The sequence below is a fragment of the Denticeps clupeoides genome, chromosome 8, assembly GCF_900700375.1.
Source record: "Denticeps clupeoides chromosome 8, fDenClu1.1, whole genome shotgun sequence".
Classification (NCBI taxonomy): domain Eukaryota; kingdom Metazoa; phylum Chordata; class Actinopteri; order Clupeiformes; family Denticipitidae; genus Denticeps; species Denticeps clupeoides.
In genome coordinates, this window is record NC_041714.1 from 6,864,984 (window position 1) to 6,881,377 (window position 16,394).

At 42.9% G+C, this 16,394-nt stretch overlaps 1 protein-coding gene across 1 annotated transcript; it reads left to right on the forward strand.

Annotated features, from left to right (window-relative positions):
- The first annotated feature begins 242 nt into the window (after positions 1–242).
- Positions 243–16,355, forward strand: atp6v1ba (ATPase, H+ transporting, lysosomal, V1 subunit B, member a). The gene is made up of 14 exons (XM_028990188.1): positions 243–351; positions 6,627–6,682; positions 6,779–6,877; positions 6,975–7,068; positions 7,149–7,226; positions 7,667–7,806; positions 11,276–11,377; positions 12,050–12,147; positions 12,560–12,683; positions 13,798–13,948; positions 14,091–14,173; positions 14,437–14,541; positions 14,651–14,780; positions 15,494–16,355. Exons 1-14 carry the CDS (start codon positions 243–245, stop codon positions 15,634–15,636), a joined length of 1,512 nt encoding a protein of 503 aa, XP_028846021.1. The 3' UTR covers positions 15,637–16,355.
- Positions 16,356–16,394: the final 39 nt, after the last annotated feature.

A 16,394-nucleotide genomic window follows, 5' to 3' on the forward strand; every position in this document is an offset into this window, starting at 1 on the left:
AAATTATTAGCTGCGCTATCATTCGCAGGCTATGCTGTATGTTTTTTTTTCATTACTGCAACAAAAGACGCCGACCTGGCAACTGTGAGTTCACGTCGTCCGCCATTTTTTTTTTTTTTCGTTTTCTCGCGAGAGCGCGCGTCCGCACCTCACCTCGGCTCGCCCCACTTCCGCCTCCTGTGTCATATGACTTTTGAGCGTTAATTGCCGTTAATTCTCCTGCACCTCCGGACGACATCACCATGGCGACACTGTTACAGAACCGGCCCGTGGACCTGAACGGGCCCGAAGCCGCGGCGCGGCAGCACTCCCGCGCGGTGACAAGAAACTACATCTCTCAACCGAGGCTGAGTACGTAGCCGGCGAGCGCTAGCACCCGGGCTAACAACAAGCCGACGCGAGGGCCCCGCGCTGGACTCCCGGGGTCCGAGCGGGACGCGGCAGACGAGGGCGACAGCTGCGCTCCGGAGACGGGCCGCCGAGGGGGCTCGGGCCTTTCCCCCCGCCGCGCAGCCGAGCTGCAGCGGCTCCGCTGGGGCCAGACATGGCCGCCGTGCGGATTAAACGCGTCGCCGAGCTAACGCGACCTTACTGTAACACAACACTGCAGAAGAGCGGTGCAGCGGTGGCTGTTGTACGCATGCTCGCACGCGTGGGTTTTATATATTTTTATTTTTTATTTGTACGACTCGTTCGTTGTAAGCTGTGTCGGTCCGAGCGTGTCGTCAGCTGCGCGCCGCTTACTCACGGGGACGTGATGGCGGGTCACGGGTTAATCGCCGCTCATGTGACCGGCACGGGGTTCGAGCCCTGTTCCCCATCCAGAAATCGCAGACCGATATTTTCACTATTGTTGAGGTTTCTAACAGTGTTTCACAATTTACATTTTTTTTAGCGGGGTGGGGGGTTGTAAATTAAATGTAATTGGTTTGAAAATAGTGTAATGCAGTGTAAATTGGTCTGTTGTGAAGATAAATATAACAATTTGAATGTTTTCTAATATCCAGTCATTATCCAGGCCCATAACAAGATATGTTGTTGTTACAGTACATTCCCGATAAATAATACACTATTAGCCGCTGTTCGCGTAAAGGCATACAGATGCACAGGACTTTTAATACTTAACTCCTGTGGGCCATTACTGATGAAATTCTGGATGTCCTCAATGAATGCAAAGAATTCCACAATTTAACCCATTTTATTTTAAATCGTATGGCTATTGGTGGTGCCCACCTTTTTGTTATTAACTCATTTTGCAATTTTTAGCCTGATATAAAATTCCTCAGAGCCACGAGTGCACAAAATAACCCTTTCACGTTTAACTTATTTTGCTCTTGTATGATCCTTGAACTGGCTGTAAGACTGGCCTTTATATAGTTCTCCAGCTAAACCTGTGCACATTAACCACCTGTGATTACTAAGTGCTGAAAAGTAAAAAATGACACTTGCTTGTTTCCATGTATTCTTTTTATTTTTTATTATTATATTAAGTTATCGCTAGCTGTCTGTGTAACAGCGCACCTCCATGCTTCTCCAAAGCCCCACTCCTTGTCGGTACCTCCGTTTAAATGAATTTCTGTGGTTTTTAACCATGTTTTAAATCCAAACATGGTTCTATTTATTGATTGTTGTGCCTGCATTGTTGGGCTTTTTTTTGTCTTTTTTCCAGAGCCCAGAGGTGAGGTAATATCCCCCATCTCTCCGTCTCGTTTGTTTCTTATTGATGTCGTTCGCGGCCTGGCCCCCTCTAGTTAATTTGCTGTTCTTAACTTGCCTGTTGCAGGAGATGGCCAGGTAGCGAGTGTCAAAGGAAAACATGGGCTAAAAGCCTTTTAGCAAACTAGAAAGAAATGACTTAATGGAGGAATAGGAGGCACATGAAAACAGAGGGGCTATGGTGGGGGTGTACCGCCGCGTAAAGCACCTCGGTGGTAGCTGTTAAAAAAAAAAAAAAAAAAAAAAAAAGGCCCGCACGCTGGCTCCATCTCCCCTCAGACCAAAACAAAGTAACTAGGGTGCTATATTTATACCTTATTTAACACAGTGATGGAAATAAAGATCTATCAGATCTATTGATCGGCATACCTCTATTTACCAACACTCATGTGGGTTATATATGGATATGTGTATAATAAAATAATGTGAGCTCCTTTAACGCTTGTGTCTGTGAAATTAAATCAAGGCACTTTTCTCAAACTAATTTACATCAGATGTCAGAAAAGTGAGGGAAGAAAACAAAAAGAGGGAAATCAACATCAAAGTCTTTTGTCCCACCATTCGTTTAGCATAATGCTTTTTGTTCTATTATCAGGCAAATCTAGACTGGGGGGACGAGTTATGAGATCCTGATATGACATCGTATTATATCAGTGTGGCAGAAAAAAAAGTGACACTCCGTGAATGGTGAAAAAAAGCCGCAGGGAGATTGTTTGAGGACACAAACAAATAGTGTGAGAATAGAGTGTAGTACAATGTAGCCCCGTCTGCACAAAGCCCGACTTTCTGTTGCAGGCTGCGCCCATTGTGCCTTAATCATGTCAGTTGCAACAAAGGCAATTAACCCAGTAGATGGCTGCCCATTGTTTTACATTTAAATAGACGTTAAAATGCGCTGAAAAGACATTGAATACAGTAAGTTGTCTTTTTTTTTTTTTTTTTTTTTCTTGCGAGGAAACAATTAACCATAATGACACGGTTGTAAACAAATCCTTCAGATGTCAGATGGAAAAATCCTTTTTATGAAAATTCTGCTTTATTTATTATACTGTTTCCTGTTACTAATTCTTTGTACATTTGTTAGTAATTAATCAGCTATCGTGGCATTGAAAGGAAGTGCTCGTGGTGGGCGTTTGAGTCTTTCTTCACACTGCGTGTCAAAAGGAAAGAAATAAAAGAAAAGTATATGGTGATGGGATGTCTGAAGCAGTCAGACATCTGTGAGCACCGAGACAGACATGAAACCTCATTGGTGAACGGTTTCATAATGAAATAGTTCAACTTTTGTACAGTTTATGTGCTGTATGTTCCTGGAGATGTACATGCCGCCTTCATTTTCTATAATAGTCATCTGTGGCGGTAAGACTTCTATACAGTCTTGACGAAGAGCAGTTACCAGACGTGTCCCCCAACAAATAGCTTTATTTTTCCTGTCCCCATCCTGTTCTGCCACTGTCTATTCAGACCCATTCTCACCGTGGTGACAGGAGTAAGTGCGCACACACACACACGTGTTTGGTTTACTCCTAGTGGCCTTCCGTCTTCTCCTTGTCATTCTGTCATATTTTTCCATATTCCTCCCTTCCCTCTGTCTCCGTCCACTGGTCTCCCTTTTCATCCTCTGCGAGTCCTGGTCATTTAGGATTTTCACACGGCTTCATGTGCAGCTTTTTAAATAGGATTTAAATTTGTCTACCAATTACAGCTCTTTTACCAAAACCCCCTGCCACCACCATAATGATAATTACGGTGATGAAAGTAGCCGTGTAGTTTTGCAGAGGTCTGTTAATGTCCGTTCTTATTCATGATACAGTCCTTATTATGCCCATTACATTTTTTAACATAACATCTGTGCTGCAATGAAATTGTGTGTCTGTGCTAATTCTCAATAAATTTTTATTGAAGTTCATGCTTCTAGTCCTTTCATGCTGTGCTGCAGCCGAGGGACATGTATGTCCTTTACCAGGACGACATGAACAGTATACGTCAGCTTTTAAATAATGCTTCCATTATTACATTTTCATATTTGGGATGTGTTCTATCTGGTGAAAAGCAATTAGTTTCTGTTAAGAACCCCCCCCCCCTACATCTGTGTGTGTGTGTGTGTGTGTGTATAACCATGTCATTGGATTTTGCTGGAGGCCGAATGATGAGGCAACTCCCTCTGTCTCTTTCTCTCTCTGAAAGTTGTTGGAAATGTGTTGGAATTCTCTTGCTCTCTCTGCGTTTCTTTCAGGCTCACTTGAATGGACTCTTTAGTATTTCACACCAAGGTGTCATTTAGGGTGCCAGGGGCAGGCTACCAAAACAGCTTCTGCTGCCGGATTACCACCAATTAACATCTCCCACCACAATGGGCCGTGGCAGGCAGAGCGGCCCAGCCGCTGACCCTACGAGTCATTGCATGCCAAGCCCACGGCCACTCTTGAGCCTGGAGAGGGTGGGGAGGGCTGGGCCGAGTTTTTCATGCCTAATGGGAAATGTTGCTACTTCATGTCTGCATTTTTCTTTTATTTACTCTAGATTTACTGTGGGGCTTTTGAAGGCCTCCACTTGGGCCTGTGTTTTTTTTGTTCTACTACACTGTATCATTTGTCTGATGTAATTAATATTTTAGTATCTTAACATGCCCCACAGATGGGCAGCGGCATGCATTTTTCTTCCCCCTCCGCAAAGAATATTTTCCTTGCAGGATGCTGGTCCATCTTCCTCTATAGTTTATTCCTTATGAGTGCAGTAATGGGAGATGCGCTAGCTGCATTTCAACCCTAATTTGCCTAATGCGGAACAAAGTACCTGCAAATGTCTTGAGCCGTGTTTGTGTTAAGATTCCAGATCTCAAATATTTTCCATTAGTGCCTTTGTGTGTGCTGTTTGAGGGATTTTTTTTAAAGAGGCTGATGTACAATTATACCGCAGCAATTTTCTGGCATCATAATTACTATCAGTCGTGGGTAAATAGACATATGTATCTCTTTTGAAACATATGGGCAATTTCTAGGGTAAGTGTAGCTATTAAATCCATTTATAAACATATCCAGCAGAAGCACATTCAGCAATTTGTCTGGGGGAGAAAAGGGTACTGAGAAAAGGCCTGTAATGTCTTGAAAAAATGATGGAATTTGCAAAAAGCATGTATTTTCTGTATTGGTTAAAAAAGATATGGCTGGCGTGGTGGGCATGTTGTTGGGAGTGTTTTTTTTCTCGGGGAGTAATAAGGGTAATTATGAAACTCTAAAGCTTTATTTTCCCATCACAGCAGGCCCTGCGCTTAACTACTGCTCTCCTGGATTGGATTGGGGTGGGGTGGGGTGCACCCGGGGTGGGGTGCATGGTGTATTTATTGTGGGCTGGGTTGTGAATTTTTGGTAAAATTCAGAACTACCATAGACTACTTCGATGTAATGCGGATGAGCTAATGCTAGCTAAAGGTTTCGAAAAATGCATTTGCAGTCGAATCAGAGGGCTTGGCTTGGCCCATGCCAAAGCATGGCATTTAAACGCCACAATCTGGTACATTTCCCTTCAGGATGTCAGATTAGTCTCGTACTTCACCATGTCTCATTCCAGTCATTTCTACTTTTCACATTTACTGTATTATAATTGAAATTATTATATGCTAATTGTGACATTATGTATTTTTTCTGCCAACTGTTGACTTTATTAAGGCCTTTTCTCTTATAAAGTATTTTTCTGCAGCACTGATTGAAAATTGGTCCCAATATTTCGATATGATTCATATTTTACTGAGACCCACGTGTGCGTGAAATGATGCGTGAATCACAAGCAAGTTTGTTATTCTCAGCGTTTCATAGGCTCTTATTACATAGGCCTTAACCTGGACTAATAATTGTCTCTTCTTCTGACTGACCATTGTTTGCAGCGTCCAAATGAGGCGGTTTGGACCAGCCATCTTTATTTTCTCTGTATGAGCTCTCTATCTCGCTGTGCCCCCCTCCCTCTCTCTCTCACTCTCTCACTCGCTCACACTTTTTCCTTTATCTGTTTCTCTCTCTCTTTCCGACTATTAGGGCTAAAATGCAGGTGTGTGTCTGCGAGTTTGTGTGTGGGAAATGGCGATTGTGCATTGATGGGTTATTTTGTTGGCTGCTGCCTAATTAGTAGCATAGTGGATGCCCCCTGCCGCTCTTTAGAGCAGCGCGTTAGCACCAGTACGCTCTCATTTCCTACTGCCTTTGATATTGGCCAAGAGACTGACTGTTCACACCGTTAAAAAAAAAAAAAAGAGGAACAGAAAGCCAGGGCCTTGATGGAAGACCCGCTGGAAACAATGGAGCCCCTGCGGACTCCCCTTTGCTCCTTCTCTCCTCCGTCTGCTAGAGACTGAACTGTTTTGTTCGTATTCACAGCAGATTGGTGTTTTTGTTGTTCGCTCATGGTCTAGCGTCCTTATCGCAATAATCTAATTTTCCCATTGTAATTATTAGCCTTCATTTTAATGTTGCTTTATGTTTTGTCATTTCAAGTGAAAACTATTTATCCTTCCTTTGGGACCTCAGGAGACATTCCCCTCTGCTTATGTGATTTTGCCTTACCTTGACATTTGGACATGAAAATGGAGGAGGGGGGGTAGCTCTGTAAAATCACACTGGAAAGGTCACAGCTCACAATTAGGTGGGTTGAGAGCCACTCATTTCCATGTGATTGTGGGCTTTCACAGTGAATTTCATGCATCTTTATATTTTTTAATATTGAATAGCCTCTGTGTGTTTGGCTTTCCATTCTGAACTTGGCCATGGAGGGTGTACAAAGACTGCACATTTATACTCCATCTGTAAGGCTGCCAGCCATGTATTTTTGTGAGTGTAAATGCATTGAACATTATGCAAAGTTGTTAAAACTGTTCGGTTCCAAATATTTCTGCTTCTCTCTGTGTGTTCCTTTATTAGCTTATTCCACCGTCTCTGGGGTCAATGGGCCACTTGTCATTTTGGACAATGTCAAGGTACAGAATCACTTGTTTTCTTAAAGGGTATCATACATGTGCCGTTTTCTTTTTTTTTTCTCTGGGGTCCATTGTACTGATTTTTTTTATGTTTAGTTCCCTAGATATGCTGAGATTGTCCACTTGACTTTGCCTGATGGCACCAGGAGGAGTGGGCAGGTGCTGGAGGTCATCGGCAGTAAGGCCGTTGTTCAGGTAAGCTCTGGACTTAGAGCCTCTCTGGCCTTGTTTATGCCGCCTTGTTATTGGGAAATGGCTAATTAAAGATTAAATGTCATCTGGACCTGACTAGGTGTTTGAGGGGACCTCTGGTATTGATGCCAAAAAGACGGCTTGTGAGTTTACAGGTGACATTCTTCGCACACCTGTATCGGAGGACATGCTGGGTAAGAGTGCACGTTCCCATAGTTTTAAATCATGTGATTGTCTAATATGATGTGCGCACCATACAAAATCTGTCCTGCAGGACGAGTGTTTAATGGCTCAGGAAAGCCAATTGACCGTGGACCCACTGTCCTTGCTGAGGATTACCTGGACATCATGGGTAAGATCATGAAATGGGTTAACTTTCTCCTGAAATTAAATTATATTTTAATAAAGTAAATATAAATAAAGTGAACTGATTGTCACACGTGATACACAGCAGTACAGCACACGGTGCACACAGTGAAATGTGTCCTCTGCATTTAACCCATCACCCTGGTGAGCAATGAGCAGCCATGACAGGTGCCCGGGGAGCAGTGTGTGGGGATGGTGCTTTGCTCAGTGGCACCTCAGTGGCACCTTGGCGGCTCGGGATTCGAACCGGCAACCTTCTGATTACGGGGCCGCTTCCTTAACCGCCAGGCCACCACTGCCCCTAATATATATGTATCCAATTGGAGTTAAAATTTTATATATATAGTATAACTTAAATTCTATCCTGAAGCCTTTCTGTGTAGCCAAGGTTTATTTTTTGACCTAAGATTTGAAATTTGTTCACAGGGCAGCCCATCAACCCCCAGTGTCGTATCTATCCTGAGGAGATGATCCAAACCGGTATCTCAGCCATCGATGGGATGAACAGCATTGCTCGTGGGCAGAAGATCCCCATCTTCTCAGCTGCTGGCCTGCCACATAATGAGGTATGCTGTATTCAGATGAATATCTAATACCGTAAGCTGATGTAAGTCTCTCAGTCTGTCTACAAACTCTGCAATGTTCAAAGTGTCGTCATGCTGTCAACAACCCAAAGAACATCGAGGATCATCAAGAGATCTGTTCTCATCATAATCTGACGGCCCAGCTTTCTCAAAAGCTATAGTTTCTCCGTCTGTTTTCTATACTCCTTTTGTACATGGAGGTATTACTGGACCACAGCTGATACCAAACAAAACACACAGATGCTGAATATAGTGAACACTCCCAATGTGTAATTTGTATGTAGGATCGGCTTTTTTCTTTTTTTTATCATTGCCCATCTTTCACCCAAATTCCATCCGAATCTTTATTTGTACCCATTAAATTCCAATTCACTTTGAGTCCTCAATAATATTAAGAACAAGGAGTATGTTATGGTTTTTGAGGAGGATATTTTTTTTTTTTTTTTTTAAACCTTGTCCACTGAATGTCCATCTGTTTTTATATGGTAACAGAAGGCTCAGGGAAAGTTGTAGTGCTGAAGAGCAGTACTCCAGCAGGCGCTGGAACAGGCAGCCATTGTGCCAGGGCTTTGTGCAGACAGGACATTCTCCTCACCAGCGGTCAGCTGGGCTTTGTGTACGTGCTGCTTCAGCGCCTCCCCCCATTCACACTCTACCTTCAGTCCCCTCATCGGCCTCATTCACGTCCTTCAGCAAACATTTGTTCACCAAAGCATCCCTGGGTTTTGTTCTACAGGAGACACTGGTTGTGGTCGGGGTGAAGGTAGAAGTGGGTGGCTGGGAGGGAGTGTGATTGAGACAGACAGAGGGGGTGGCTGGGTACTGAGAGATGGAGACAGAAGCTCTGAAATCTTGCTTTCTGAGCAAAGGCTTGGTAGAACCCTACAGACTAAAGTGGAAATGGTGGTTCCTGAAGCAGACTCAACCTAAAATAGCACAAAACTTGTATTATGGACACTGCTCAAAAAATTAACGAACGAATGAAATATTCTTATTAAATATTTTGTTCTTTACACAGTTGAATGTGCTGACAACAAAATCACACAAAAGTAGTCAATGGTAATCAACCCATGGAGATCAGGATTTGGAGTCACACTCAAAATTAAAGTGGAAAAACACACTACAGGCTGATCCAAAACAAGTTAAAATGAGGCTCAGTAATGTGTGTGGTCTCCATGTGCCTGTATGACCGCCCTACAATGCCTGGTCATGCTCCTGATAAGGTTGTGGATGGTCTCCTGAGGGATCTCCTCCCAGACCTGGACTAAAGCATCCACCAACTCCTGGACAGTCTGTGGTGCAACGTAGCGTTGGTGGATGGATCGAGACGTTATTTCAATGGCAACCGGACTTGCTTTGGATAACGTTCATTTCTTCACAGACTTGAGAATGGAATGGAAGGACGAAACATTGTCAAGAAACCAAAACAAGTCCAGTTGCCACTGAAATAACCTTTTTTGAGAACCATGAGCTCGATTACTGAGAATATTCACAGATATTTAGAGACACAATGTCCCAGATGAGCTCAATTGGATTTAGGTCTGGGGGACGGGCGGACCAGTCCATAACATCAATGTCTTGCAGGAACTGCTGACACACTCCAGCCACATGAGTTCTAGCATTGTCTTGCAGGGCCATCCACACCAGCATATGGTCTCACAATGGGTCTGATTATCTCATTTCGGTACCTAATGGCAGTGAGGCTACCTCGGGTGAGCACATGGAGGTCTCTGGGCCCGCCAAAATAATGCCACCCCACACCATTACTGATCCAATGCCACTCCTGATGTACTGGCCTGTCTCCTGGTATTGCCTGCATGCTCTGAACACTATTCTGACAGACACAGCAAACCTTCTTGCCACAGCTTGCATTGATTTGCCATCCTGGATGAGCTGCACTACCTGAGCCACTTGTGTGGGTTGTAGACTCTGTCTCATGATACCACTAGAGTGAAAGCACCGGCAGCATTCAAAAGTGACCAAAACATCAGCCAGAAGGCATAGGAACTGAGAAGTGGTCCGTGGTCACCACCTGCAGAACCACGCCTTAATTGGGGAGGTCTTGCTAATTGCCTGTAATTTTCAGTGTTGTCTATTCCATTTGCACAACAGCATGTGAAATTGATTGTCAATCAGTGTTGCTTCCTAAGTGGATAGTTTTATTTCACAGAAGTGTGATTGACTTGGAGTTACACTGTGTTGTTTTACATCTTTATTTTTTTGAGCAGTGCATTGTTTGTCCTCACCAGGACGTGGTGAAATTTTTCATGTTCTTGTGTTACTTTGCAGTCATTGGGGAGAGTGGAACCATAGGTTCCATGGACTAAATCCACTGCTGTGAGCCTGTGTGATCTATTAGTCTAATCAGTCTGTCAGGCCAGCCTGTGGTGTGAGTGGCGGAGGTTTGTCAGGGAAGGGGGCTACCTTGGGTGGGATGTTTAACGCTTGAGGTGGCTGTCCCCTCTGTAGCAGTCACCCAACTGCAAACTGACTCATTAGCACCCCCAACCCCCACCCGCCCTCTCCCAGCCTCCAAACATCAGACAATGCCTCCATCCCACCCAGCTCGCCTTAACCAGTGGCCATTGATATAGACACACACTGGCACTTGTTGATGTGTTTATTTTGATTTGTTGAGGCAGTCAGCACCGGAAGGAGAGTGTGGTCAGTGTGGACACCCTCCTTTTAATAATCGCCTTGTCACTAATAAGGCTCTAAACCACCCCCTGGATGACATCTTAAAAAAAAAAAAAAAAAAGCATTTGTTTCATTTAACAAATGTCACAAGGTCGTGGGCAGCTTTTTTCTGCGGTGCAGAACAGGTGTTCGAGGTCAAAGTTCACCACTGGGCCACTCTGCGGATCAGCACACACAGACCATTACATTAAGCAATAAGCGTGAAATTCCACACAGTTTATGCCAAAGCTCTGTGAAGTCAGTCATTCACACACTGCTTTTGTGTGCACGCACATAATTACAGGGGCAGGGGGTCATGTGCACAGGCACTTCCTGTTGTTGTCCATGTATAAATCGTAGTTGAATCAATAGACTGTCCCAAAAAAAGTGTCTTACATAATGCTGATGGGAGCACCTTGAAAAATTTAACATTTTGAAAACTGAGGCAAAGCTGTAGTTTTTCATTTTAGTTTTTTAATTTGACTTCTTCACAGACGTGGAAGGAGACTTTGCACAGGTTGTCTACTCTGTCACCAGAAAAAGCAGTTATATAATATATATTACATATATTGAGTATATATTATACTGTATATATTGTGTACCTATATATTTTTGCCACCAGGCTAGATGCATTTTGCCCCTTTTGTTGTATATTTTGGTTTTTGGTTTTGGTTTCATTACCTGTTTTGGTTTTTCTCTAGTGCAGCCCTGCTTACCTGTTAATGTCCAAGATTTTTTTCCCTTTTTAAAATTATTTTTATTAATTCTCCATCAGATTGCAGCTCAGATATGTCGTCAGGCTGGACTGGTGCAAAAATCCAAGGACACACTTGACTATAGTTCTGACAACTTTGCTATTGTCTTTGCTGCTATGGGGGTGAGTTGTGTGTGCTTTGTGTAAGCTTTCTTGTTATTTATTCAGACCAGTCATGTAGTGAAGTATTTTTGGTCATCAAATGACTGCTGTATATTTAAAACTAGTCTAACACTCTCCTTTAGCTAAAAATCAATGTGTCTGACCTTCTGGATCGTAGGGCCTGTTCAGCCCTTTTTAATACATTAATTAGATTAAAGATTTTTTTGTAACATGCATTGTTATAACAGTGCAACACACAGGGAAATGCATCCCAAACCACTCTGTTTTGACTGTGTTAAGGTAATAGTTTAAATAAATAGAATAAAAAAAATAGATTTAAGAAAAGAATAAAAGGAGAATTAGACTAGTAAAGTAGTAAAAAAAAGCAAGCAAGATATTTATGTTCAATAAGAACATAAGAAACATAGATCATGGGTAGTGGATATGTATTCTGCTAAAGTGCACTGTGCATAGACTGTGCAACTGTGTAACAGTAACAGATTGCTGTAGACAACAGTGAACATTCAGATGGTCTGGCTGTAAGGTGTGGTGGCATCTCCTCGTTCAGCATCCTTATGACCTGAGGATAGAAACTCCTCCTGAGTCTCTCAGTCCTGGCCATGATGCATCAAAGTCTTTTGCCCTATCATGTGTGCGATTTTGCCCAAATAAACTGGCTTACCTGATCCTCAGGTCAACATGGAAACCGCCAGATTCTTCAAGTCAGACTTTGAGGAAAATGGTTCTATGGACAATGTCTGTCTGTTCTTAAACCTGGCCAACGACCCAACGTGAGTCCACATACTCTCTTCTTTTCCCTTTTTCTTTCCTGCAAATGTCAAAATATGACACAGAATTATTAGCAAGTGGGTGTTCTTGGCTTGGTCAGTGTTCAATTTGTATAACGCATAGTGCTTTGAGTTACGCTCAAAAGATCTGTGTTATTTGAAATGAATGTCTTTCTTTGATCAAGGACATTGTCCAACTGCTTTGCTTTCCTGAAAAAAAAAACATGGGTGGACAAGGTCACAGTGACGGTTGGATATTATGCTGAGTTCTGTCCTATAGGGATAATTTGTCTTGATTTCAGTCTTTTCAGCTGTGGAAGCTGAGATTTGAATTTAACAGCAGGGGTTTTTGTTTAGTGTTTGAATGTGTGCGTTTTTTTTAGTTCTTTAACTTCTCCTTTCTGTGTACCTTCAGCATCGAGCGCATCATCACCCCACGCCTAGCCCTGACTACTGCTGAGTACCTGGCTTATCAGTGCGAGAAGCACGTCCTGGTCATTCTAACTGACATGAGCTCCTACGCTGAGGCTTTGAGAGAGGTAAATTGATATTTGCATATTTGTTTACACGCACTTCAATATTCATGTGTCCACCACCAGTTTTCAGAAAAGAATGAAGATCGTGGTAAAAAAGAAAACTTGAACTATTTTTTAATTATGACATTTTCTTTTAAAAATGCTTCCAAAAATCTTGGCACGACAGTCTTAATAGATCTACTTCGTGTTGTTCCTCTGGTTCTTCTGGCCTTTCCTTCTTCCACACCTATGGTAGTATCCATAATTTATTTAAACATTTTAAGCCTAGTTTATTCAACAGCAGATTGAATTCTGAACAGCGCCAAAGTGATTAACAAACAAGAGAATGAGGGCATTAGAACTCATCCTTTAACAAAGGATGGGTGACCTGCTCTTGACATTTTAAAACAGGCTTAGGTTTTAGCATTCTCAGCCACTCGTCTTCACGTTTCCATGCCTCCCCTGATAATCTCATCCAGTGTCCGATTCCATCAAGACCATACAGAATGCGAGAGATCTGGAAAGGACAGCTGCTAAGACACAAATGTTGCAAATTGGAAATAAAAGTCGCAGAGCCATGTAATCCTTTCAGTCTCCCGCGTTTGGGGGGGCAGCGCAAATCCACTGACAATAAGCATGAAACGTGAGCCGACGGAACTGTTTTCTCTTTCCTGTGTATGGATCAGACACCCGAGTGGGCAGACCCAGTGGCTTTGTTTTCTTTTTTATAATAAAAAAAAAAAACAGCAACTTGATGTTCTGGGCCTTTCTGGAAATACCTTAACTTCATTACTCTTCTGGCCTTTTAGGGTGGATAAAAGCTTTAAACCTGCTTTTTTCTGTGCTTTTTCTTCGGCTTTTTTATCTGGGGAATCTACCTCACCCCCTACTTTATGCCTATAATAATCCCTTTGTGTAGCTGAACATGTTTTGATGCTCCTGTGTGCTAACTGCACAAAACGTGTGTTTAAATAGCTTGCGCATGAAAGTACCGCTTTCCTTTTGCCATTGTGTTCTACATGACCTTGGAAATTCATGGGGCTCTTTTAATAAAGCCGGCCCCCAGGTGTGGTCTTGTGCCACTTTCCAATTGTGAATTGAGCCTCAAACCTTGTCTCTTGTTCCTGTCTTGTTACAGGTATCCGCCGCTCGTGAGGAGGTGCCTGGGCGTCGTGGTTTCCCCGGTTACATGTACACTGATTTGGCCACCATTTACGAGCGCGCCGGCCGAGTGGAGGGCAGGAATGGCTCCATCACACAGATCCCCATCCTCACCATGCCCAACGATGGTAATTTTCACACGCACACACGTTTGTATGTATGCATTGCCACTAAATAACACCCACACCTTTAGTCCATAATGTTACACCACTTGCTGAAACAGCGTAGCGTAGCGAGCGTGGAAATGTTTCAATGTTTCCTGTCTTGCAGACATCACTCATCCAATCCCTGATCTGACTGGTTACATCACAGAAGGGCAGGTTTATGTGGACCGCCAGCTGCACAACAGACAGGTGGGCACCTCTGGGTCAGGAGTTGGGGGGTTTGATGCAGTATAAGTTGTGTATAGTGGTACTTACCCGTGTCACTTATACCGTGGCAACGTTTAGAGTGCTGTGTGTGCCGTTTTAGAGTATGTACATGTTCAACCTCTCCATCTTTAGTGCCTCATAATGACTTTTTATTATTTACATAGAGAGCAAAAGTGAGAGCAGGAGAGGTGAGCTACTCCAGCTACTAACCTCTTGTAATTGTTTGTTTTTCCTCTACTTTGCAGATCTACCCACCTATCAACGTGCTTCCCTCTCTGTCTCGTCTGATGAAGTCTGCCATTGGTGAGGGTATGACCCGTAAGGACCATGCAGACGTCTCCAACCAGCTGGTAATACATCATCCAACTCTTATTGATCTGCTATGTCTGCTATGTGGTTTCATTCATTCTGTCACTGCTTTCTTTCTTTCTTTCTTGCTTTCTTGCTCTTTCCCTGTAGTATGCCTGCTATGCCATCGGAAAGGACGTGCAAGCCATGAAAGCTGTTGTAGGAGAAGAAGCCCTGACCTCTGATGACCTGCTCTACCTGGAGTTCCTTCAGAAGTTTGAGAAGAACTTCATTGCTCAGGGTACTCACTCCTTGCTACCTCAGAATTAATTGTGGTTTAATGAATGACTTTTGAGAGGTGCCATTCAGGAAATGTAAAACCTGGATGTCACCTTTACAACCTGAGCGTGTTTCTCATACAATATATAACAAATATATTGAGACAGAATACAGTCAGTCGTAATGCCGAGCTTTATGAATGTCTGTTAATGTGTTCTTTAACACCGTTTAGGCAGGTATGAATAGAGGGAATTTCAAAGCCAAAAGGTGAATAGGGGCGACATTCTTGATACTGTTACATCTCTCCATGAACCCTGCTACATTTGTTTTCCTGACTCTTTGCTCTTTAAAATAGAGCCTGCTCTGGCCATTGACAGCCTGGTACTCTTTAGATCTCTTTGAAGATTTCAAGGATCACGCGTTGAAATGTTTGCTGTGTTGTGAGGTTTTATCACAATGTAATGGCGATTAATGTCATATAGAAACAAGCTCATTCAGTAGGTACCTGTTAAGGTAACTTTTCTTCCCAGTCTGTGGAGACCCACATAGTGGGTGGATAAAAAAAAAAAATCCAATGTGTACATCATAATGTAATGGTTTTCATGCATAGTAATTTTTTTATTTTATTTTAAATGTTCAAACTATTAATATTATCACTACTGAATAAATACTATTCTGGACTGACATTGCATATGTTTACTGAAACATTGCTAATTCTTTGTGAACGCCTCCTAGGTCCGTATGACAACAGAACCGTCTTTGAGACCCTGGACATTGGCTGGCAGCTGCTGCGAATCTTCCCCAAAGAGATGCTGAAGCGAATCCCACAGAGCACACTAGCCGAGTTCTACCCTCGCGAGTCCGCAGCTCGTCACTGAAGCCAGCACTGTCTCCCTGACCCATGTCCCACAGTCCTCTGGGCTCTGGGACCCTCCGTACTCAGAGGAAGAGGCCACCATCTCTTGTTTTGTCAGTAGACTTGTGTGCCCATGTAAAGAATCCAACAATATATGTGTGTTTCCCCCCCCCCCGTCTTTAAAAGTTGTACAAGTGAAATAATACAATCACCTTATTTTATTAGTAGATGATGTGGTTATTCTAAGGATTTTTCCCTAGAAAAAGATTCAAATATTTTATTTAAAGGGAACTACATTTCTAAACGCTACACAGATGTGACATCTTCCAATGGATTCTGTGTTTCTTCACATATTTAAAAAAAACTGTGTACAAGACCATTGAATTGTAGAATACACAACATTATATAATATACAATCGGTGATTTATTAGATGATGCCCTTTCACAGTTACTTTCAGACTTTGCTGCCCCTTACCAGTGCAAAATGGCTGAAATTGTCAACGTTCCTTGTCTTCTGCAGGCTTATTGACCCCTTAGTGGTGACATTAAAGACTGGAAAGAATGCTAACCCCCCCCCCCCCTCTCTATCTCTCTCTTTTACGTGTCATGTATGGTGTGACACAGAACAACACTCAGCATTCCACTTTTTCCTCCTGTTCCTCATTCGAATGAATCCTGTCTCTATGATCAATCTTATTTCGTGTCATTAAATTATTAAATTATGCTATTGGTGTCACAACAGTCTGTGTCAGCTTTTCTTTGACTGCCATTAAATGTGGT

What these genes read in the sequence shown, in the direction of transcription:
- atp6v1ba (XM_028990188.1), top strand. Translation starts at nt 243, where the DNA reads ATGGCGACACTGTTACAGAACCGGCCCGTGGACCTGAACGGGCCCGAA. An exon ending in CATCTCTCAACCGAGGCTGA is followed by an intron (nt 352 to 6,626) that starts GTACGTAGCCGG and finishes TTCCTTTATTAG; the next exon opens with CTTATTCCACCGTCTCTGGG. An exon ending in CCTCACCATGCCCAACGATG is followed by an intron (nt 13,949 to 14,090) that starts GTAATTTTCACA and finishes CCTGTCTTGCAG; the next exon opens with ACATCACTCATCCAATCCCT.